Source organism: Scyliorhinus torazame, chromosome 11 (genome assembly GCF_047496885.1).
Source record: "Scyliorhinus torazame isolate Kashiwa2021f chromosome 11, sScyTor2.1, whole genome shotgun sequence".
Taxonomy (NCBI): Eukaryota; Metazoa; Chordata; class Chondrichthyes; order Carcharhiniformes; family Scyliorhinidae; genus Scyliorhinus; species Scyliorhinus torazame.
This window is the reverse complement of record NC_092717.1, coordinates 112,351,639-112,375,759: the sequence shown is the minus strand read 5'-3', so window position 1 is coordinate 112,375,759 and position 24,121 is coordinate 112,351,639. Positions and strand designations below refer to the sequence as shown.

General features: G+C 46.2%; 1 protein-coding gene across 1 annotated transcript in view; it reads right to left on the bottom strand.

The window, feature by feature from the left end:
- Positions 1-5,616: 5,616 nt before the first annotated feature.
- cops5 (COP9 signalosome subunit 5) overlaps positions 5,617-24,121 on the bottom strand; it is a 105,799-nt gene continuing 87,294 nt past the window's right edge. The window contains exons 7-8 of the mRNA XM_072467629.1: positions 17,793-17,941; positions 5,617-6,247 (exon numbers count right to left, since the gene is read on the bottom strand). Coding sequence (XP_072323730.1) covers positions 6,157-6,247; positions 17,793-17,941 — 240 coding nt within the window. The 3' untranslated portion in view covers positions 5,617-6,156. The remainder of the gene's footprint in view (positions 6,248-17,792; positions 17,942-24,121) is intronic.

The following is a 24,121-nucleotide window of genomic DNA, read 5'->3' as shown; positions in this document are numbered from 1 at the left end:
CTTGCTGTTAAAGAAAGATAAGAACCCAATGGAGTGTGGGTCGTACAGGCCTATATCGCTACTGAATGTTGATGCAAAGATACTGGCAAAGGCACAACTGGTGGCTAGGTTGGAGGGGTGCCTCCCGAAGGTGATAGGGGAGCCCCAGATGGAGTTTGCAGCTATTCTCAAATATTAGGAGGTTATTAAATGTAATCATGACACTGGCTGAGGGAAAGGAGACGGAGCTGATGGTTGCGCTAGATGCGGAAAAGACATTTGATCGAGTAGAATGGGGGTATTTGATGGGTTAGGAAGGTGGTCCTGCCAGGAGGGTGGTAAGCGGGGAGGGGGTTGGGCCTCCCGAATTTATTATATTACCATTGGGCGGTGAATGCTGAAAAGGTGAGGAGTTGGGTTGGCATTGGTGGAGGAATTGGGGACCCCCATTGGGTTGGTGGAGGTATGGGGGCAATGCAGGATGGGTTTTATAAAACGTTTGATAGGGACCTGGGGCCTCTGCTGGTGAGGACCTATAATGAGGCTAGGGAAAGGGGGAAATTCCCCCCCTCCCCGCAACTATCGCAGGAGTCTATTTCCCTGATACTAAAGAAAGATAAAGATCCGGAACAGTGTGGGTCCTACCATCCAATATTGTTATTTATTTATGTGGACGCCAAGTTGCTGGCGAAGGTGCCGGCCTCGCGTGTTGAGGACTGTGTCCGGGGGTGACAGCTGAAGATCAGATGGGATTTGTGAAGGGGAGGCAATTGTCAGCGAGTGTAAGGAAGTTACTTCACGTGATTATGATGCCCTCGGAGGGGCAGGATGTGGAGGTGGCAGTGGCAATGGATACAGAGAAGGCTTTTGATCGGGTGGAGTGGGAGTATCTGCGGGAGGTGCTAGGATGGTTTGGGTTTCGGCAGGGGTTTGTGGATTGGGTCTAGCTGCTGTATAGGGCGCCGGTAGCAAGCTTGCGGACAAATTGGGTGAGCTTGGGGTATTTCGGGATGCACCTTGGGACAACGCAGAGACACCTCTACCCGCACCCCCGGTTGATTTTTGCCTTGGCAATAGAGCCACTGGCAATGGCGCTTAGAGCATTGAGGGATTGTGCGGGCTGGGGGTTGGTTGAGCACAGGGTCTTGTTATATGCAGAAGACCTGTTGCTATATCTCGGACCCACTCGGGGGCATTGGTGGGATCATGAGCTTCTTGGAGGATTTTGTCCAGTTTTCCAGATACAAGCTGAACATGGGGAAGAGTGAGGTGTTCACGATCGAGGCCAGGGGGCAGAAGAGGAGAGCTGCCGTTCAAGGTGGTGGGGGTGAGCTTCAGGTTCTTGGGCATCCAGGTGGCGCCGGGATGGGCGCAGCTGCATAAGCTAAATCTGGCTTGGTTGGCATAGCAGATTAAGGGGGATTTTACGAAATGGGATGTTTTGCACTGTCGCTGGCAGGGCAGGTGCACAGTGAAGATGACGGTGCTGCCAAGGCTCCTATTTATGTTTCAGAACCTCCTAATCTTCATTCCAAAGTCATCTTTTAAGATGGCCAATGTGTTGATTTTGGGGTTTGTGGAAAACCCTGCGGTGCCAAGAAGGCGCTCTTGGAACGGGGGGGGGGGATTGCTGCTAATGAATTTTTTTTTAATTAAAAAAAAATAAAAAATTTAGAGTAGCCAATTCATTTTTTTCCAATTAAGGGGCAATTTAGCGTAGCCAATCCACCTAGCCTGCACATCTTTGGGTTGTGGGGGTGAAACCCACGCAAACACGGGGAGAGCCACCTGGCAGAATTCCTGCGGTTGGAAAAGATTAAGTTTGTCTTGAGAGGTCGGTTGATGGGTTTGCCCGGAGATGGAAGCCGGTCATTGACTTCTTTAAGGAGGATCGAGGTGTCAGCAGAGGGGGGGGGGGGGGGGGGGGGGAGAGAAGAAAGAGGGAGAGAGAGAAGGGGGGTTAAAATGGGGAAGGCAGGCAGGGAGGAAGAGAAGGGTAGTTGGGGTGTTAATTATTTATGTTGTTCCAGTTTGCTCTTGCTTTTATTTGTGTGTTTATATAAATGCCTTAATGAAAATATTTTAAAAAAAAATCTAAGTGCAGCTGATAGGTGACGATGCTATAGCATGGGAAAGGAGTCATCAGCCATGAACGAGGTTTTTGTCTTATGCAATAACCCATGACAAAACTTTGTTCAGAAATGAATGGGCAGGGAGGATGTGATTTTTGATTCACTGCAGATTTCAGTGTCAGCAGTGGGAGCGGAGAGGTTTGATTTGACAAATTAATTCCAGTGCCTCTGGATTTGTTGCAATGTGACATTTCAGATTTGCTTCCAACCACATATCTACATCATCTACTTCCACAAGGTCACTCACCTCTGCTGTTGCCTCAGCCCATCTGTCACTGTAACCTTCATCTTTCCTTTGTTTCCTCTAGGGTATTGCAACTGTCTCTTGCCTGGCTCCCCATCTTTCATGCTCCATAAACTTGCGACTTCTAAACTCTGCTGCCCATAGTCATGGATGAGCCCAGCAATGGGTAGAAATCTTCTTAGTAACAGCAGTAACCCGAATGTAACAAGGCACGATGGGATGTAATCGGCCCAGCAACAGGTAGAAATCTGCCCAGTGACAGCAGTAGCCAGCATTCAAAAGGCACGAGATGTGATTTTAAAAGTAATGAGATGCAGGTGTCTAGACAAATGATATATAGTTGCCAGCACCTTCAAAGGTAGAGGCATTTTACACCAAACAACCAGAGAGGCGAGTTTTAAATCTAACAGCCAAGAGCCTAGCCCAGGAGTCTTCGAGCCAAGGCTGTGCAGAAACCTTCATAAAGGCAGTTTAAATATCTTCTCTGGACCAGGAAAAGAGGTTTCTCCACTGTCTTCTATGGTAATTATAAGCTGAATTTGACTTATAAATTTACTTAAATTTGAATGTTGTCTTAAGAAGTTCAGGGATGGTAGATATTGTTTGAAACAAGGGGCATGTTCTACATAAACTGTGATTAGTAACTCATATACTTAATTGTCCAAGAGTATGGTAGGCCTGTTCATATATATTTGTCTTTAATTTAATAGTCAACAACTGGGCTGGTTATTCTCACTGGGGCTTCACTTGACTCCTTACACTATTCCAGAAAAAAACAAAACTATACACCCCCAAGAACTGGTGTTCCAAGTTGGGATACCCTCGCAGATACCATCAGTATGTTTTGTGACAGAAAAATTAGGGACTTGAGTCTGTATCTTAAAAAGCTTAATTGCTTGGATGTAGGGAAATGTTTGACTTTTAAACATTTGAGTGAGGAACAAGTGGAATCAAATGAGAACATGTTATTTTAAGTAAGAAGGCTGCAAAAATGGCTCTGACCCAGCCTCGATCTTATTTAGAAGTAGACAATATAACCTTAGCCAATTTGAAAAGTGTACCTGAAGCTATATTGGTGGAATTAGCAGAGAAATTGGAATTAGGATTATCTACAGGGGCTAAGAAAATGGAATAATTGAAAACCAAGCAACAGATTTGAATATACAGTTGGGGTCAGAGTGAGGAAATTGAACTAGCTAAACTTTAATTACAAAGAGATACAGAAATTAAGAAGTTAGAGATACAGGAAAAGGAAAGTGAGCGAGGTATCCAATGGGCAGGAGAGGAAAGTGAGAGGGAGTTTAAAATATCACGTTCGCTTCCCCAATCCTCCCCGAGTCAAAGCAACGGTTGGGACACTAAAGTTTTAGTTTTCTTGCCCCAGGCTAGGGAGAGAAATAAAATCATCTAGTTTTCCGGTTCTTAATCATTATCCAATAGCCTCTGGTGCATTGAATTTATGTTAACATTGAGTGAGGACAGGAGAGCTAACCGACCCCTAGAATGCAAAGTACCTGAATTTAAGAGACAATACTGTAAATAGTCAGCAGATCAGGCAGCACCTGATGTCTGTGATGGAAGGCCATCGATCTGAAAAATTTAGCCATTTCTTTTTTATCTTTGAACTTTGAAACACAGCTGAAAGCTAAAATGAAGGATAAGAGAAAATAAAAAGTGTATCTTTTTCAAACATCCCATCTCCCCTTTCTCAGCGACGTGGTGTCTTCCATATTCCCAAGTGGTGAAACCGTTGAGATTCAAGTTAACTGGAAATATTGTATGACTGAATACATGCGTATTCATAGACATGTGAAATCAGCATAAGTGGGCAGGCATTAAAATAGAGAGAAGGGACTGAGTTTTCGTTGTCAGTGGTGTGGAGGGGCTAAAAACAAATATCTGCAGTCATGAATTGCAGATCTTTCTAAACAGTCCCAATGCCAAATTCTATTCAGCAATTAGAACTGAATTTCAGATAGAGTCATATAAATTTCACCTCGATCATTTAATATGAGTAGGTAACTCCCTCCCTTAATCAATAGACAGATAAATCGATTAACTATGATATTTATGATCTTGTCAATCCTGCCTTCAATAGAGAATGGTAGAACGGGGCAGCACGGTAGCACAGTGGCTTCACAGCTCCATGGTCCCAGGTTCGATTCCCGGCTTGGGTTTCCTCCGGGTCCTCCGGTTTCCTCCCACAAGTCCCGAAAGACATGCTTGTCAGATGAACTGGACATTCTGAATTCTCCTTCTGTGTACCCGAACAGGTGCCAGAGTGTGGCGACTAGGGGATTTTCACAGTAACTTCATTGCAGTGTTAATGTAAGCCTACCTGTGACAATAAAGATTATTATTACAAGTTGCCTCCTGCGCGTTAACAATTTGGTAGGTTAATCAAGTGCCATCTTAAACACCCTTCACTCATTAGGGCCGACTTTATCACACTTCCGGGCAGAAATGCGGAGCACAAATTAGGGAAGGATTTTAAGATATGAAGCGCAGTTCTGTTCTCACCTATGGTAGTGCACATACAGTCACTTCTCAGAGTTTAATTCACTCTATTGTGATCGTCCTGATAAATGTACGTCCATCAGCTCTTATTTCCCCCAAACCAGTTACAGTGCACTGAAATTACTTCTTCAAAATAATTAAAGGAAAAATATTGATAAATATGAATCTGGTGCAATAAGCCAGAATTCTAACTCAAATCTGTCCTATTTGTAATTGTTTAAGGAGAGGACGGAGTTGACATTTTAGGTAGGATTTTCCCTGCAGGCTGCCAATGGGAAACTCTGTGATAGCGGCTGGTAGGTGCAGGGGAAGCAGTTCAATCCTGCCTCCGTGACTCTTCTGACACCCACCCGCGACTCACCCGGGGGTGGTGACCCGCACTTTGAAAACCCCTGATCTACAAGATGAACTGCTGCAACCCACCAAGCATCCTTCAACAGTACTTTACAAACCCATGACCTCTAGCACCTGGGACGAGAGGAGCAGCATATACATTAGAACCCCATCACCTGCAAGTTCCCCTCCAAGCCACGCACCTTCTTGATTTATCATCATTCATTCCCTATCACTGGGTCAAAATCCTGGAACTCTCTCCCTAACAGCACTGTGGGTATACCTACACCACATGGACTGCAGCGGTTCAAGAAGGCAGCACACCACCACCTTCTCAAGGGCAATTAAGGATGGGCAATAGTGTAGACCTAGCCAGTGACACCCACATTTCATGAAAGAACAAAATGGGAATTTATGATGGAACAATGAAAAGTAAAATATTTATTGTTAATATGCCTCAGTTTAGAACCAATGTGAATATTTCAGTAGGTTAATTGTGAAACAGTACATTATTTTTGGACAATGTCATCTTTATGCACCTTCAGAGCAACTCCATTGTAAAACAAAGTACAACTTCTGGCATATTAACTTGTTTTAATAATGCACTGAAGAGCACACACAGTTTACACTTTTCCATTTTTAGAAGTTCCATAAATGGAATTTTTCCTATTTGGACTCCTGATGTTCCAATACAGAAGTGCGTTTGTCCATAATGAAGTAAGGTGGTCCAACAAACTGCCATTTTGTGAAACGTTAGCAACATTGCCTAAAATTAAAATGGTGAAGATAATAAAAACGAAGAAAACAGCCAGTAATTCTGATAGGAATACGTGTCACCACCGTCCTGGGGAAATAGCTACAGACGTCAAAAAAAACTTGAAATTGTAAGGTGGTTCTTCATGCATCACCAGCACATTTGACAAGGAGTTTTCTTTGTCGAGACTGAGAACTTTAAGCAGAAGGTATATTGATCTGATTGAAGAGTTTATCCTTAATAACTTGAGACATCAAGCCATGTATTGCTTCTATGGTAGTCTTGCAGCTGGAAAAAAATACAAATAAAAATGACTAAATTGGAACTGCTAAAATAAAGGTTGTTTTCACAAATGAATGATCTCAGGGGGTAGGCACCAAGTCTGGACCAGAAATGTCTGGAGGGGCAAATAGACAAAGTAAACCCATTCTATTGAACCAGAGAGAACTTTCTTTTCAATAATCACAACACATAGCAAAATGCTTTCTACATTCTTCTCAGTCTTCAACAGCTTTAAGAAAGCCCTAAAAAAAATCTGAAGAATAATGCACAAGCTTTAAGAAAGCCTCCAAAAAAACATTTGCAGAATGATGCACAAATTTATATTGTTTCACTTTGTGCAATAGGCAGTAAATATTAATTCTAAAAAGAGACATTCAGTTGTGAGATGCTGTAACTTTAACTTTTGAACAAATTCAGTTTTTAACATATATATACACAATCCTAACCTGGGTATTGTCCAGGTCTTGGTGCATTTGGACATGGACTGATTTAGTGGGGAAGCATAGGCATAGTTGTATTTCGCTAGACTACTAACCCATAGGTTACCCTGTGGACCTGGGTTTGAATACAATAAAAAAAATGGTGAGCGCTATTAATTGTCCCAAAAACCCATCTGGTTCATGAATGTCATTCAGGGAAACTTTCTGCCGTCCTTATCTGGTCTGGCCTACACGTGACTCCAGACACACAGCAATATGGTTGACTCTTAAATGCCCCCTGAAATGACCTAGCAGGCCACTCAGTTGTATCAAAAGTTGTATCACAAGGACTTTAAACTAGCAAGTTGGGGGGAAGGGAAGTGTAAAGCCATGGACAGTATAATGGTTAATGGAGATCAAGGCAGCAGGTTACGTGACAGGTTATTATGTAGAGATATGGGTTCAAAGACAAGGAAAATTAGGAGAAAGGGTAAGAGGAAAAATAAATTGTGAAAAGTTACTGATCAAGGTGTTAGGATTCATAACAAAGACATAAAAAACAGCATAAGTGTACTTTACCTGAATGCTCGTAGTATACGAAATAAGGTAAATGAGTTGATGGCGCAAATCATCGTGAATGACTATGATTTAGTGGCCATTACTGAAACATGGTTAAAAGATGATCACGACTGGGAGTTAAATATCCACGGGTATCAGACTATACAAAAGGATAGAATGGACGGTAAGGGCGGTGGTGTAGCTTTGTTGTTTAAGGATGGCATCCGGGCAATAGTAAGGGATGATATTGGTGCTATGGAGGACAAGGGTGAATCAATTTGGGTGGAAATCAGGAATAGTAAGGCGAAAAGGTCACTGATAGGAGTAGTCTATAGGCCACCAAATAGTAACAGGATGGTAGGGCAGGCAATAAGCAAAGAAATAACGGATGCATGTAGAAATGGTACAGCGCACGGGGGGAAGCCGAGGTCGGCCAGAGTTTGCTGACTTCTGGGAGCAACATGGGGGGAGTAATTACGCTAGCGGGGGATCTAGCGGGGCGGTGGGAGGGGGGAATTACTGGGTTGCTGCTGCTGGGGAGAGGGGGGAGCTGTTATGGGAGGGGATGGGCGGGGGGGCACCGCCTGGGGGAGATACAGCTGCGTGGGAACCGGGTGAGGAGCTGGAAAAAGGGGATGGCTAATCGACAAGGGGGGGGGTAGGAAGCCCCCCAACCCGGCTGATCACGTGGAACGTGAGAGGGCTGAACGGGCCGATAAAGAGGGCACGGGTACTCGCACACCTTAAGAAACTTAAGGCAGATGTGGTTATGTTACAGGAAACGCACCTGAAACTGATAGACCAGGTTAGGCTACGCAAAGGATGGGTGGGGCAGGTGTTCCATTCGGGGCTAGATGCGAAAAACAGGGGGGTGGCTATATTAGTGGGGAAGCGGGTAATGTTCAAGGCAAAGACTATAGTGGCGGATAACGGGGCAGATACGTGATGGTGAGTGGCAAACTACAGGGGGAGACGGTGGTTTTGGTAAACGTATATGCCCCGAACTGGGATGATGCCAATTTTATGAGGCGGATGCTAGGACGCATTCTGGACCTAGAGATGGGAAAGCTGATAATGGGGGGAGATTTTAATATGGTGTTGGAACCAGGGCTGGATAGGTCGAAGTCCAGGACTGGAAGGAGGCCGGCAGCAGCCAAGGTACTTAAAGATTTTATGGAGCAGATGGGAGGTGTAGACCCGTGGAGATTTAGCAGACCTAGGAGTAAGGAGTTCTCGTTTTTCTCCTATGTCCATAAAGTCTACTCGCGAATAGACTTTTTTGTGCTGGGAAGGGCGTTGATCCCGAAGGTGAGGGGAACGGAGTATACGGCTATAGCCATTTCGGATCACGCTCCACACTGGGTAGACTTGGAGATAGGGGAGGAAACAGGAGGGTGCCCATCCTGGAGAATGGACATGGGACTAATGGCAGATGAGGGGGGGTGTCTAAGGGTGAGGGGGTGCATTGAAAAGTACTTGGAACTCAATGATAATGGGGAGGTCCAGGTGGGAGTGGTCTGGGAGGCGCTGAAGGCGGTGGTTAGAGGGGAGCTGATATCAATAAGGGTACATAAAGGGAAGCAGGAGAGTAAGGAACGGGAGCGGTTGCTGCAAGAACTTTTGAGGGTGGACAGACAATATGCAGAAGCACCGGAGGAGGGACTGTACAGGGAAAGGCAAAGGCTACATGTAGAATTTGACTTGCTGACTACAGGCACTGCAGAGGCACAATGGAGGAAGGCACAGGGTGTACAGTACGAATATGGGGAGAAGGCGAGCACGTTGCTGGCACACCAATTGAGGAAAAGGGGAGCAGCGAGGGAAATAGGGGGAGTGAGGGATGAGGAAGGAGAGATGGAGCGGGGAGCGGAGAGAGTGAATGGAGTGTTCAAGACATTTTATTAAAAATTATATGAAGCTCAACCCCCGGATGGGAGGGAGAGAATGATGGGCTTTTTGGATCGGCTGGAATTTCCCAAGGTGGAAGAGCAGGAAAGGGTGGGACTGGCAGCACAGATCGAGGTAGAAGAAGTGGTGAAAGGAATTAGGAGCATGCAGGCGGGAAAGGCCCCGGGACCGGATGGATTCCCAGTCGAATTCTATAGAAAATATGTGGACTTGCTCGCCCCGGTATTGACGAGGACCTTTAATGAGGCAAAGGAAAGGGGACAACTGCCCCCGACTATGTCTGAAGCAACGATATCGCTTCTCTTAAAGAAGGAAAAGGACCCGCTACAATGCGGGTCCTATAGACCTATTTCCCTCCTAAATGTAGATGCCAAGATCCTGGCCAAGGTAATGGCAATGAGAATAGAGGAATGTGTCCCGGGGGTGGACCACGAGGACCAAACTGGGTTTGTGAAGGGGAGACAGCTGAACACGAATATACGGAGGCTGTTAGGGGTAATGATGATGCCCCCACCAGAGGGGGAAACGGAGATAGTAGTGGCGATGGATGCCGAGAAAGCATTTGATAGAGTGGAGTGGGATTATTTGTGGGAGGTGTTGAGGAGATTTGGTTTTGGAGAGGGGTATGTTAGATGGGTGCAGCTGTTGTATAGGGCCCCGATGGCGAGCGTGGTCACGAATGGACGGGGATCTGCATATTTTCGGCTCCATAGAGGGACAAGGCAGGGATGCCCTCTGTCCCCATTATTGTTTGCACTGGCGATTGAGCCCCTGGCGATAGCGTTGAGGGGTTCCAAGAAGTGGAGGGGAGTACTTAGAGGAAGAGAAGAACTCCGGGTATCTTTGTATGCGGACGATTTGTTACTATATGTGGCAGACCCGGCGGAGGGGATGCCAGAAATAATGCGGATACTTGGGGAGTTTGGGGATTTTTCAGGGTATAAATTGAACATGGGGAAAAGTGAGTTGTTTGTGGTGCATCCAGGGGAGCAGAGTAGAGAAATAGAGGACCTACCGTTGAGGAAGGTAACAAGGGACTTTCGTTACCTGGGGATCCAGATAGCCAAGAATTGGGGCACATTGCATAGGTTAAATTTAACGCGGTTGGTGGAACAAATGGAGGAGGATTTCAAGAGATGGGATATGGTATCCCTGTCACTGGCAGGGAGGGTGCAGGCGGTTAAGATGGTGGTCCTCCCGAGATTCCGCTTTGTGTTTCAGTGCCTCCCGGTGGTGATCACGAAGGCTTTTTTTAAAAGGATCGAAAAGAGCATCATGGGTTTTGTGTGGGCCGGGAAGACCCCGAGAGTGAGGAAGGGATTCTTACAGCGTAGCAGGGATAGGGGGGGGCTGGCACTACCGAGCCTAAGTGAGTATTATTGGGCCGCTAATATTTCAATGGTGAGTAAGTGGATGGGAGAGGAGGAGGGAGCGGCGTGGAAGAGATTAGAGAGGGCGTCCTGTAGGGGGACTAGCCTACAGGCTATGGTGACAGCCCCATTGCCGTTCTCACCGAGGAACTACACCACAAGCCCGGTGGTGGTGGCTACACTGAAGATTTGGGGACAGTGGAGACGGCATAGGGGAAAGACTGGAGCCTTGGAGGGGTCCCCGATAAGAAACAACCATAGGTTTGCCCTGGGGGGGGAATGGATGGGGGATATGGAATGTGGCAAAGAGCAGGAATGACGCAACTGAAAGATCTGTTTGTGGATGGGAAGTTCACGAGTCTGGGAGCGCTGACCGAGAAATATGGGTTGCCCCAAGGGAATGCATTCAGATATATGCAACTGAGGGCTTTTGCGAGGCAACAGGTGAGGGAATTCCCGCAGCTCCCGACACAAGAGGTGCAGGACAGAGTGATCTCAAAGACATGGGTGGGGGATGGTAAGGTGTCAGATATATATATAGGGAAATGAGGGACGAAGGGGAGACTATGGTAGATGAACTAAAAGGGAAATGGGAAGAAGAGCTGGGGGAGGAGATCGAGGAGGGGCTGTGGGCAGATGCCCTAAGCAGGGTAAACTCGTCGTCCTCGTGTGCCAGGCTAAGCCTGATTCAGTTTAAGGTATTACACAGGGCGCATATGACTGAAGCACGGCTCAGTAAATTTTTTGGGGTGGAGGATAGGTGTGCGAGGTGCTCGAGAAGCCCAGCGAATCATACCCATATGTTTTGGTCATGCCCGGCACTACAGGGGTTTTGGATGGGGGTGACAAAGGTGCTTTCAAAAGTAGTAGGGGTCCGGGTCGAACCAAGCTGGGGGTTGGCTATATTTGGGGTTGCACAAGAGCCGGGAGTGCAGGAGGCGAGAGAGGCCGATGTTTTGGCCTTTGCGTCCCTAGTAGGCCAGCGTAGGATATTGCTAATGTGGAAAGAAGCCAAGCCCCCGGGGGTGGAGACCTGGATAAATGACATGGCAGGGTTTATAAAGCTAGAGCGGATTAAGTTCGTCCTAAGGGGGTCGGCTCAAGGGTTCACCAGGCGGTGGCAACCGTTCGTCGAATACCTCGCACAAAGATAGATGGAATGGAAAAAAGGCAGCAGCAGCAGCCCAGGATCGGGGGGGGTACGAACCAGAAGGACTCTCAGGGTTGTTAATATATACTGTATAATATGTATAGGTCGTTGCTACAGATAATTATATATTGGACTGTTAAATTATATTTTTGGAGAGTGTTACTTGTGATAAGGCAGTTGCCAATTAGGGTTAGTTTTCATTTTTGTTATTTATTATTTATTCATTTTCGGTTTATAAAATAGGTCATTGTTATTTGTGTTGTTATAATATTGTGTAAAGGATGCACAAATGTACTGTGTTGGTTGACCAAAAATTTTCAATAAAATATTTTTTAAAAAAAAGAAATGGTACAGCGGTTATCATGGGAGATTTTAATCTGCATATCAATTGGTTTAACCAGGTTGGTAAAGGCAGCCTTGAGGAGGAGTTTATAGAATGTGCCTGGGATAATTTCCTGGAACAGTATGTAATGGAACCTACAAGGGAACAAGCGGTCCTGGATCTGGTCCTGTGTAATGAGGCAGGATTGATTAATGATCTCATAGTTCGGGATCCTCTTGGAAGGAGCAACCACAATATGGTGGAATTTAAAATACAGTTAGAGGATGACAAGGTAAAATCAAACACTAGTGTTTTGTGCTTAAACAAAGGCGATTACAATGGGATGAGAGAAGAACTAGCTAAGGTAGACTGGGAGCAAAGACTTCATGGTGAAGCAGTTGAGGAACAGTGGAGAACCTTCCGAGCAATCTTTCACAGTGTTCAGGAAAGGTTCATACCGACAAAAGACGGTAGAAAGGGGAATAATCGACCATGGATATCTAAGGAGGTGAGGGAGAGTATCAAATTGAAGGAAAAAACATATAAAGTGGCAAAAATTAGTGGGAGACTAGAGGACTGGGAAGTCTTTAGGGGACAACAGAAAGCTACTAAAAAAGCTATAAAGAAGAGTAAGGGAGACTATGAAAGTAAACTGGCTCAGAACATAAAAGCAGATAGTAAAAGCTTCTACAAATATATAAGACAAAAAAGAGTGGCTAAGGTAAATATTGGTCCTTTGGAAGATGAGAAGGGAGATTTAATAATAGGAGACGGGGAAATGGCGGAGGAGCTGAACAGGTTTTTTGGGTCAGTCTTCACAGTGGAGGACACAAATAACATGCCAGTGACTGATGGAAATAAAGATATGATAGGTGAGGACCTTGAGATGATTGTAATCACTAAGGAGGCAGTATTGGGCAAGCTAATGGGGCTAAAGGTAGACAAGTCTCCTGGCCCTGATGGGATGCATCCCAGAGTGTTAAAAGAGATGGCATGGGAAATTGTAAACGCACTAGTGATAATTTATCAAAATTCACTGGACTCTGGGGTGGTCCCAGAGGATTGGAAAGTAGCAAACGTGACACCACTGTTTAATAAAGGAGGTCGGCAGAAAGCGGGTAATTATAGGCCGGTAAGCTTAACTTCGGTTGTAGGGAAAATGCTGGAATCTATCATTAAGGAGGAAATAGCGGGGCACCTGGAGGGAAATTGTCCCATTGGGCAGACGCAGCATGGGTTCACAAAGGGTAGGTCGTGTCTGACTAATTTGGTAGAATTTTTTGAGGACGTTACCAGTGCAGTAGATAACGGGGAGCCAATGGATGTGGTATATCTGGATTTCCAGAAAGCTTTTGACAAGGTGCCACACAAAAGGTTGCTGCATAAACTAAAGATGCATGGCATTGAGGGTAGAGTGGTAGCATGGATAGAGGATTGGTTAACTAACAGAAAGCAGAGAGTGGGGATAAATGGGTGTTTCTCTGGTTGGCAACCTGTAACTAGTGGGGTCCCTCAAGGATCAGTGTTGGGCCCGCTGTTGTTCACAATTTACATCGACGATTTGGAGTTGGGGACCAAGTGCAATGTGTCAAAGTTTGTAGACGACACCAAGATGAGTGGCAAAGCAAAAAGTGCAGAGGATACCGGAAGTCTGCAAAAGGATTTGGATAGGTTAGGTGAATGGGCTAGGGTCTGGCAGATGGAATTCAATGTTGCCAAGTGTGAGGCTATCCATTTTGGGAGGAATAACAGCAGAATGGATTATTATTTAAACGGTAAGATGTTAAAACATGCTGCTGTGCAGAGGGACCTGGGTGTGCTGGTGCACGAGTCGCAAAAAATTGGTGTGCAGGTGCAACAGGTGATTAAGAAGGCTAATCGAGTTTTGTCTTTCATTGCTAGAGGGATGGAGTTCAAGACTAGGGAGGTTATGCTGCAATTGTATAGGGTGTTGGTGAGGCCGCATCTGGAGTATTGTGTTCAGTTTTGGTCTCCTTACCTGAGAAAGAACATATTGGCACTGGAGGGAGTGCAGAGGAGATTCACTAGGTTGATCCCAGAGTTGAGGGGATTAGATTATGACGAGAGGTTGAGTAGACTGGGACTGTACTCACTGGAGTTTAGAAGGATGCGGGGGGATCTTATTGAAACACATAAAATTATGAAGGGAATAGATAGGATAAATGCGGGCAGGTTGTTTCCACTGGTCGGGGAAGGCAGAACTAGGGGGCATAGCCTCAAAATAAGGGGAAGTAGATTTAGGACGGAGTGTAGGAGGAACTTCTTCACCCAAAGGGTTGTGAATCTCTGGAATTCCTTGCCCAATGAAGCAGTCGAGGCTCCTTCTTTAAACGTTTTTAAGAAAAAGATAGATACCTTTCTAAAGAATAAAGGGATTCGGGGATATGGTGTACGGGCCGGAGAGTGGAGCTGAGTCCACAAAGATCAGCCATGATCTCATTAAATGGCGGAGCAGGCTCGAGGGGCCAGATGGCCTACTCCTGTTCCTAGTTCTTATGTTCTAAACCGCTACAAAGTCTCAAAGGAACAAAACTGGATAGACCACCCTGCATCGACCTAGGCACTAGAAATGATAATGATAAACTCAGCCCTGATGACCTTGCAAAGTCTTCCTTACCAATATCTTGGGACTTGTGCCAAAATTGGGAGAGCTGTCAAGCAACAGTCTGACACTGTCATGCTCAAGGAATTATACCTTGCAGATAATGTTCCAGACATCACCATCACCATCCCAGGGTGAGTCCTGTCCCACCAGCAGGACTGACCCAGCAGAGGTGCGGTACATGTATAGAGTTGGGAGGGAGTTGCCCTGGGAGTTCTCAACAAGAACTCTGGACCCCATGAAGTCTCATAGCACAAGGTCAATCATGGACAAGAAAACCTCCTGCTAATTACCATTTATCTCCCCCCCCAACTGATTATTCAGTACTCTTTCATGTTGAACAGCACCTGGAGGAAGCACAGAGGCTGGCAAGGGTGCAGAATGTATTCTGGGTGGAGGACATATAATAATTATGATAATAATATCACTTATTGTCACAAGTAGGCTTCAATGAAGTTACTGTGACAAGCCCCTTCACATGGACTTTAATGTCCATCACCAAGAGTGGCTCAATAGCACCACCACAGACTGAGCTGGTCGATCCTAAAGTACAGAGCTTCTGGACTGAGACTGCGGCAGGTGATAAGGGAACCAACAAGAGAAAAAAACATACTTGACCTCATCCTCATCAACCTGCCTGCCGCAGATGCATCTGTCCATCACGATATCGGTAGGAGTAACCACCGCACAGTCCTTGTAGAGACAGAGACCCATCTTCACATTCAGCAGATCCTCCATCGTGTTGTGTGGCACTAACAATGTGCTAAATGAGATAGATTTCAAACAGATCTAGCAACTCCAGACTGGGCATCCAGGAGGTGCTCTGGGCCATCAGCAGCAGAATTGTACTCTAACACAATCTATAACCTCATGGCCCGGCAGATCCCCCATTCTACCATGCCATAGATTCAACCCTGGTTCAATGAATAGGCAGAACAGCATGCCAAGAACGGCACCAGACATACCCAAAGATGAGGTCTCAACCTGATAAAGCTACAACATAGGACAGCGTGAGCAGTAAGTGATAGAGCTAAGCAATTTCACAACCAACTGATCAGAGTCAGATCTAAGCTCTGCAGTGTTGCCATATCCAGCTGACAGTGGTGGAGGACAATTAAACAACTCACTGGAGGAGGAGGCTGCACAAATACCCCATCCGCATTGATGGGCGAGTCCAGCACTTCTGTGCAAAAGTTAAAGCTGAAGCGTTTTGTATAATATTCAGCCTGAAGTGCCAAGTGGATGATCTTGTTCTCCTCCAGAGGTCTCCAGCATCACAGATGTCAGTCTTCCGCCAATTTGATTATGTGGTATCAAGAAACGGCTGGAGGCACTGAACACAACAAAGGCTATGGGCCCTGACAATATTCCAGCAATAAAGTGAAGACTTGGTACTCCAGAATTTTCCACACCCCTAGCCAATCTGTTCCAGTACAGTTACAGCACTGGCAACTATCCAGCAGTCTGGAAAATTGATCAGATATATCCTGTCCACAAAGAAGCAGGATAAATCCAATCCAGCCCAACCAATTAACACCCCCATCAGTCTACTCTCTATCATCAGCAAAGTGCTGGAAGGGATCATCAACACACTGCCAAGCAGCACTTGCTCAGTTTGGGTTCTACCAGGGTCACTGAGCTCCTGACCTCATTATAGCCCTAGTTCAACAAGAACAAAAGAGCTGAATGCCAGAGGTGAGGTAAGAGTGACTGCCCTTGACATCAAGGCAGCATTTGATTAAGTATGGCATCAATGTGCCCTAGCAAAACTGGAGTCAATGGAAATGCTCTTCACTGGTCATACCTAACGAAAAAGGAAAATGGCTGCAGTTGTTGAGTTCAGTTATCTTAGCTCCAGGATATTGCTGCAGGAGTTCCTCAGGGCAGTGTCCTAGGCCCAGCCATCTTCTGATACTTCATCAATGACTTTCCTTCTATCATAAGTTCAGTTGTGGGAATGTTTGCTGATTATCTCACAATGATTAGCACCATTCTTGACTCCTCAGATACTGAAGCAATCCATGTCCAAATACAGCATGACCCAGACAATATCCTGACTTGGGCTGACAAGTGGCAAGTGACATTTATGCCACACAACTGGCAAGCAATGGCCATCGCCAATAAGAAAGAAATCAACCCTTGATATTTAATGACGTTACCATCGCTGAACGCCCCGCTATCAACATCCTGGGTGTTATCATTGACCAGAAACTGAACTGGATTAGCCATAGACTGTGGCTACAAGAGTAGGTCAGAACTCACCTCCTGACTCTGTAAAGCCTGTTCACAGTTTACACTGCACAAGCTAAGAGTGTGATGGATTACTTTCCCATTTCCTGAATGACTGTAGCTCTAACAACACTCAGGAATTTGGCACCATTCAAGGCAAAGCAACCCATTGACTGGCACTCTTTCCACAAATAATCACTTCCTCCAGCACTGCGCACAGTGGCAGCAGTATGTACCATCTACAAGTTGCACTGCAGGAACTCACCAAGGCTCCCTAAACCACACCTTCCAAAATCATGACCACTACCATCTAAAAGGACAAGAGCAGCAGATATATGGGAACACCACCACTCTAAGCCACTGACCATCCTAATTTGGAAATATATCACCATTCCTTCACTATTGCTTGGTCAAAATCCTGGAATGCCCTTCCCAACAGCACTGTCGGTGCATTTGGACCACATGAACTACAGCAGTTCAAGAATGCAGCTCACCACCATCGTCTCAAGGGCATTAGAATGGGAAATAAATGCTGGTCCAGACAGCGAAATGAATTTTTTAAAGTATTTGATGAGTTGCGAATGGTACTGAACATTGCACAATCATCAATGAACATCCCACTTCTGACATTATGGGAGGAAGGTCATTGATGAAGCAGCTGAAGATGGTTAGGCCGAGGCTACCACCCTCAGGAACCCCTGCAGTAATGTCCTGGAACTGAGATGATTGACCTGTGAGTGTGTTGGAGGCAGGTTCAATCAAGGCATTTAAAATGGAATTAATTAGACTATTATTTGAAAAGCAACAATGTACAGGGTTATGGGGAAAAGGTAGGAGAATGGCACCAAATAAATTGGTCATTTGGCAAGCTGGTATAGACATGATGGGCCAAACGGATTCCTTCTGCGCTGTAAAAATGCATAAATAGTTTTGTGGTTAGAGCTGTAATTTTAAAGATGAATATGCCCTTACCTGTCTCGTGTAGCTTTAGCTAATTTATCTTCAGATTTTCTATCATGGGTGTCCAAACCAAGCATAAAACTGCCTCGACCAAGCTGGGCTTCTGACTGTTCCAACTTTTCAGACAAGTCAAAGACCTGTCCTGTGGTGTAATCAGCATTCTGCAGTGAAAAATGCAGAGGATTTTTACGAAGTGCATTTTTCCCACATTTTTCTGATGCTCAAATGATCTGCTACAGTCTCTCCGTTGATGAGGGATTGTAATAACAATATGGCAACTTTACATGGGCATGTAGAGGTGAGGATTTTTAACAGATATGTATGGCAGCATTAATACCGTGTATGACTTCAAAATGAGGGCCATTACATTCGTCCAGCCTGATCCAAATATCCATGTCACCTTGTTTCACCTGAAGTTAATAAGTGATCTTAAATTCCTGTATGCAACACCAAATGAGGTCAACCAATAATATATTTTAAAATATATTATTAATATACATACGAATTTACTTACGCATTTATACTTTGTAACTTACCGGTTTTAAAATCAAGTACACACAAAGTGACAACATAATACTATACAAATAATATGAGGATATACATCTACAGAACTGAGTGGAGGAATGGGTTTTAACTTCACTTCGGATTGTAAGATTTTCATAATAGTATAATATTTCTGAGGATTTTGTTAGGGTGTACTAACCTTTAAGTTAGCCAAATTTAAAATGGTCAGAAGGAATTTCCGTGGGGTGGCATGATGGTGCAGTGGTTAGCACTGCTGCTCTCACGGCGTCGAAGACCCGGGTTCGATCCCGGCCCAGTGTCACTCGGGAGTTTGCACATTCTCCCCGTGTCTGCGTGGGGTCTCATCCCCCATAACCCAAAGTTGTGCAGATTAGGTGGATTGGGCATGCTAAATTGCCCCTTAATTGGAAAAAAATAATTGGGTACTATTAATTTAATAATAGGAAATGTCTGTTAGACAATTAACAGTCAAGGTAATTGGGGAACAGGAAAGCAGTTGTTTGTGAGAAGCTATACTTGATGAATTTATGACTCCATTGGTGCTGAGAAGTCAGAATTAAAGGATTTTACTGTTTTGACGGAACAGTTAACAGGTTTGAACTTTTAGCATGTAACTTCCTCAGAGTGGCAATATACGACCCACATTGATATTCCAAACCCAACCTTCCTCACTTAGGCTAGGTGAAATAGGAGCAGCAAAGCTGGCGAAAGTGTCCTTGTGGCCACAGTTTTGCCATTGCTTCAATCGTATACTTCTTCTGAGACACGGTTCATCATTACTTCTGAGACTGAAGAAAACAGACATATGCTGTGCTATCAGCATTCAAGGAACCCTGGGCCTTTGAGGATAGAGTATCCAGGCTGTCTTCACTACTTCTTGTTGAGCATATTTACATTTATTTAATAAATTCTGCTTAGTTCACAAATAGTAGTCGTTCATACCTTAGGTCAAGCACAACCGAGGACCCTAACGTTAGAAATAAAACATTTGGACCAAGAGTTTTTTCCTAATCAGAAGGGATTTATACCTTGAAACCCTCAAACCTTACAGGATGGTTACTCTGAAATCTGCAGGATTGCAGTGGAGCTGCTCGGGTGTGGCACCATTGAGCAATTCCAAAGCCTAGCATTACTAAGGGCGCGGGAGGGAGAGGGAGAGCTGCCGTTTTCTAAGCAATCGTTGCAAATATTAAATGTTTATGACTGTTTTCTTGAATGCATCGGCATCGGTTTCTTTGCTTGTGCCTCTTTCTTTGTATAATTCTTTCTGCATCCGGGTCCCCTTTCTGGTCTCTCAAGTGTCAGCAATTAGTGTCAGCCATGGTTCACAGTTGGTAACACACTCACCTCTGAATCAGTTGGTTATAGGTTCAAATCTCACTCCTGAGACGTCAGCACAGAAATTTAATCTGACACTCCAGTACAGTATTGAGAGATGTCATGTTTGTGATGGAACATTAAACTAAGACCCTGCCTGCTGTCTCAGGTGGATGTAAAGATCGCATGGCATTATTTCGAAGAGCAGGCAAGCTGTTCTCGGAGGCTAATATTTATCCGTTAATCAACACAAAAGGTTATTGGTTGCTACCATTACTGTTTGTAGGAGCTTTTGGTGCACTGATTGGCTGCCATATTATAACAATAGCTACACTTCAGAAGTGCTCTATTTGCTGTACAGCATTTGGGAGGTTGGGTTTTTGTGAAAGGAGCTGTACAATTGCAAGTCTTTCTTTCTAAATAAGAAAATAGGTAATTAGAGGGAATATTTGCTTTCACAATTCAAGATAGGATGGAGACACTGGTGTGAGGTGATGCGGCGATTAACTCAACCCCCTCCTGTGCAAGAATGTGTTTGACACAATTTAAAGTTGTGCACAAGGTCCACATACAACATAATAATCTTTATTGTCACAAGTTACATTAACATTGCAATGAAGTTACTGTGAAAATCCCCTAGTTGCCACATTCCGGCGCCTGTTCGGGTACACAGAGGGAGAATTCAGAATGTCCAAATTACCTAACAGCATGTCTTTCGGGACTTGAGGGAGGAAACCGGAGCACTCGGAGGAAACTCACAGGCACAGGGAGAACATGCAGACTCTGCATAGACAGTGACCCAAGCTGGGAATCGAACCTGGGACTCTGGCGCTGTGAAGCAACAGTGCTAACCACTGTACTTCATGACTCGGGCTCAGATGAGTGGGTGTTTTCCAGGGGTAACAGATGGATGTGAGAAGTGCGGGGCGGAGACCGGCGAATCATGCTCACATGTTCTGGCAATGTGAGAGGTCGAAGAGCTACTGGGGGGCAGTGTTCGGGACCGTATCAAGGCTGCAGGGATTGGGGTGAAGCTGAACCCTATGGTGGGGATCTTTGGGGTGTCGGAGATTCCGGAGCTGCTGGAGGGGAAGCGTGTAGATGAGAAATTGGGCGGGGCTGAGGCGTGAGCCTTCGCCTCTCTGATTTCCCGGCAAGGATTATTTTGAACTGGAGGTCAGGTATGCCACCAGGGGTAGAGGCCTGGCTTGGGGATCTGTACGTGTTTCTCTAGTTGGAGAAGATCAAATTTGCCTTAAGGGGTCAGAGGAGGGCTTCGAGGTATAGTGAAGGCCGTTCATGACAAACTTTGAGGAGCTGTTTGTCGCGGGCAGGGGGTGGATTAAAGGGGCTATATTTTGCTTTGAGTGGGTGTAGAAGTGATGTTTTTCCTTGTGTTTGGAATAAAATATATTTAATGAAAGAAACAAGAATAAGAATTAGGATGGGGAAAGCTGCTTGATTTGCGTCCTGTTTAGTATACTTCTTTCTTTTTTAAAAAAAAAATAATAATTTTTATTAAAGGTTTTCATAAAATATCAATAACAAAATGAGAAAGAAAAAAGAACCCAACAGGGTTAAGTACAAAACACAATCTAAAAAAGCAACCCCCCAAACCCCTCCCCCCTGTACCTAAATAATAAATTAACATTAACACACCGACTTAAGACAACAGGTGTATACACCCCCCTCAGACCCTTCCAGTGTAAATAACATAAACAAAAATAAAGTAAACCCCCCCCCCCCCCCCCCCCCGAGCTGCTGCTGCCATTGACCAATGTCTATCGTTCTGCCAGAAAGTCTAAGAACGGTTGCCACCGCCTAAAGAACCCTTGTACCGACCCGCTCAAGGCGAATTTCACCCTCTCCAATTTAATGAACCCTGCCATATCGCTGATCCAGGATTCCACGCTTGGGGGCCTCGTATCTTTCCACTGAAGGAGAATCCTTCGCCGGGCTACCAGGGACGCAAAGGCCAGAATTCCGGCCTCTTTCGTCTCCTGCACTCCCGGCTCCTCTGCCACCCCAAATATTGCGAGCCCCCAGCCCGGTTTGACTCTGGACCTACCACCCTCGACACCGTCCTCGCTACGCCCTTCCAAAATTCCTCCAGCCCTGGGCATGCCCAGAACATATGCAGAACATATGGGTGTGATTTGCTGGGCTCCCCGAGCACCTAACACACCTATCCTCACCCCCAAAGAACCTGCTCATCCTTGTCCCGGTCATGTGTGCCCTGTGCAGCACCTTAAACTGTATGAGGCTGAGCCTCGCGCATGAAGAGGAAGAGTTCACCCTCCCTAGGGCATCTACCCACGTCCCCCTTCTTCGATCTCCTCTCCCAACTCCTCCTCCCACTTACCTTTCAACTCCACCACTGAGGCCTCCTCCTGCATCACCTGGTAAGTTTCCGAGATCTTCCCCCCCCCCCCCCCCCGAGAGCACCCTGTCCTGTACTGTGTGCGGCAGTAGCCGCGGGAATTCCACCACATGCCGTCTGGCAAAGCCCTTACCTGTAAGTACCTGAAGGTGTTCCCCGGGGGTGAGCCCGTACTTCTCCTCCAGCTCACCCAAGCTCGCGAGCTTCCCGTCCACAAACAGATCCCCCAACTTTCGTATGCCTGCCCTGTGCCACCCCGAAAACCCTCCACCTGTTCTTCCTGGGGCGAACCGGTGGTTCCCCCGTAATGGGGTCCACACCGAGGCCCTAACTTCCCCCCTATGCCGCCTCCACTGCCCCCAGATTTTGAGGGCCGCCACCACCACCGGGCTCGTGGTATACCTCCTTGGAGGAAGTGACAGACTCGTACCCACAGGACGCCGTCTCCAAGCTCTTCCATGCAGCCCCCTCCCCCTCCATCACCCACTTGCGCACCATTGTCGCATTGACGGCCCAGTAGTACCCACAGAAGTTGGGCAGCGCCAGCCCCCCCTATCTCTACTCCGCTCCAGGAACACCCTTCTCACCCTCAGCAGAGGGCTCAATTTCTGCACCACCACCAAAATGGACCCCATCAGTCTCGCGGCAGACACGGAGGAATTCATCAGGCGACTGAGGCTCCGGGAATTCTTCCACAGACCCCAAGAGGCCAACAGCGAACCCAAGCAGACTATCAATGAACCGGAACAGCAGACGGCAACCGAAGAGGAAAGAGTCGAATTGGACCCCTCCGGAAGGCCGCTGCCTTAGACTCGACATGTATGCTCAAGCCGTCAGGAGTCGCGTCAATGCCAGATTCATCAGTCGCATTCACAAGACAGCCCCGAACGTCACCCAAGCACAACGCAATGCCATCCGCGCTCTCAAGACCAACCGCAGCATCGTCATCAAACCAGCAGACAAAGGGGGGGCCACTGTCGTACTGAACAGAACGGACTACTGCAAAGAAATATACCGACAACTGAACAACCAAGAACACTACAGACAGTTACCCGCAGATCCGACCAAGGAACACATCCGCCAACTTAACAGACTGATCAAGACCTTGGATCCAGATCTTCAGAGCACCCTACGTGCTCTCATCCCACGTACTCCCCGCATTGGAGATCTCTACTGCCTCCCAAAAATACATAAGGCCAACACACCAGGCCGCCCTATCGTTTCAGGCAATGGGACCCTGTGTGAGAACCTCTCTGGCTACATCGAGGGCATCTTGAAACCTATCGTACAAGGTACACCCAGCTTCTGTCGCGACACGACGGACCTCCTACAGAAACTCAGCACCCATGGACCAGTTGAACCAGGAACATTCCTCGTCACAATGGACGTCTCGGCACTCTACACCAGCATCCCCCATGACGACGGCATTGCTGCAACAGCCTCCGTACTCAACACCGACAACTGCCAATCTCCAGACGCAATTCTGCAACTCATCCGCTTCATTCTGGATCACAACGTCTTCACCTTCGACAACAAGTTCTTCATCCAGACGCACGGAACAGCCATGGGGACCAAATTCGCACCCCAATACGCCAACATCTTCATGCACAAGTTTGAACAGGACCTACTCACCGCACAGGACCTTCAACCGATGTTATACACCAGATACATCGATGACATTTTTTTCCTTTGGACCCACGGCGAAGAATCACGGAAACGACTACACGATGACATTAATAAGTTCCATCCAACCATCAGACTCACCATGGACTACTCTCCAAAATCAGTTGCATTCTTGGACACACTCGTCTCCATCAAAGACGGTCACCTCAGCACTTCGCTTTACCGCAAACCCACGGATAACCTCATGATGCTCCACTTCTCCAGCTTCCACCCTAAACACATTAAAGAAGCCATCCCCTATGGACAAGCGCTCCGTATACACAGGATCTGCTCAGACGAGGAGGAGCGTAACAGACATCTACAGACGTTGAAAGATGCCCTCGTATGAACGGGATATGGCACTCGACTCATCGATCGACAGTTCCAACGCGCCACAGCGAAAAACCGGACCGACCTCCTCAGAAGACAAACATGGGACACAACCGACAGAATACCC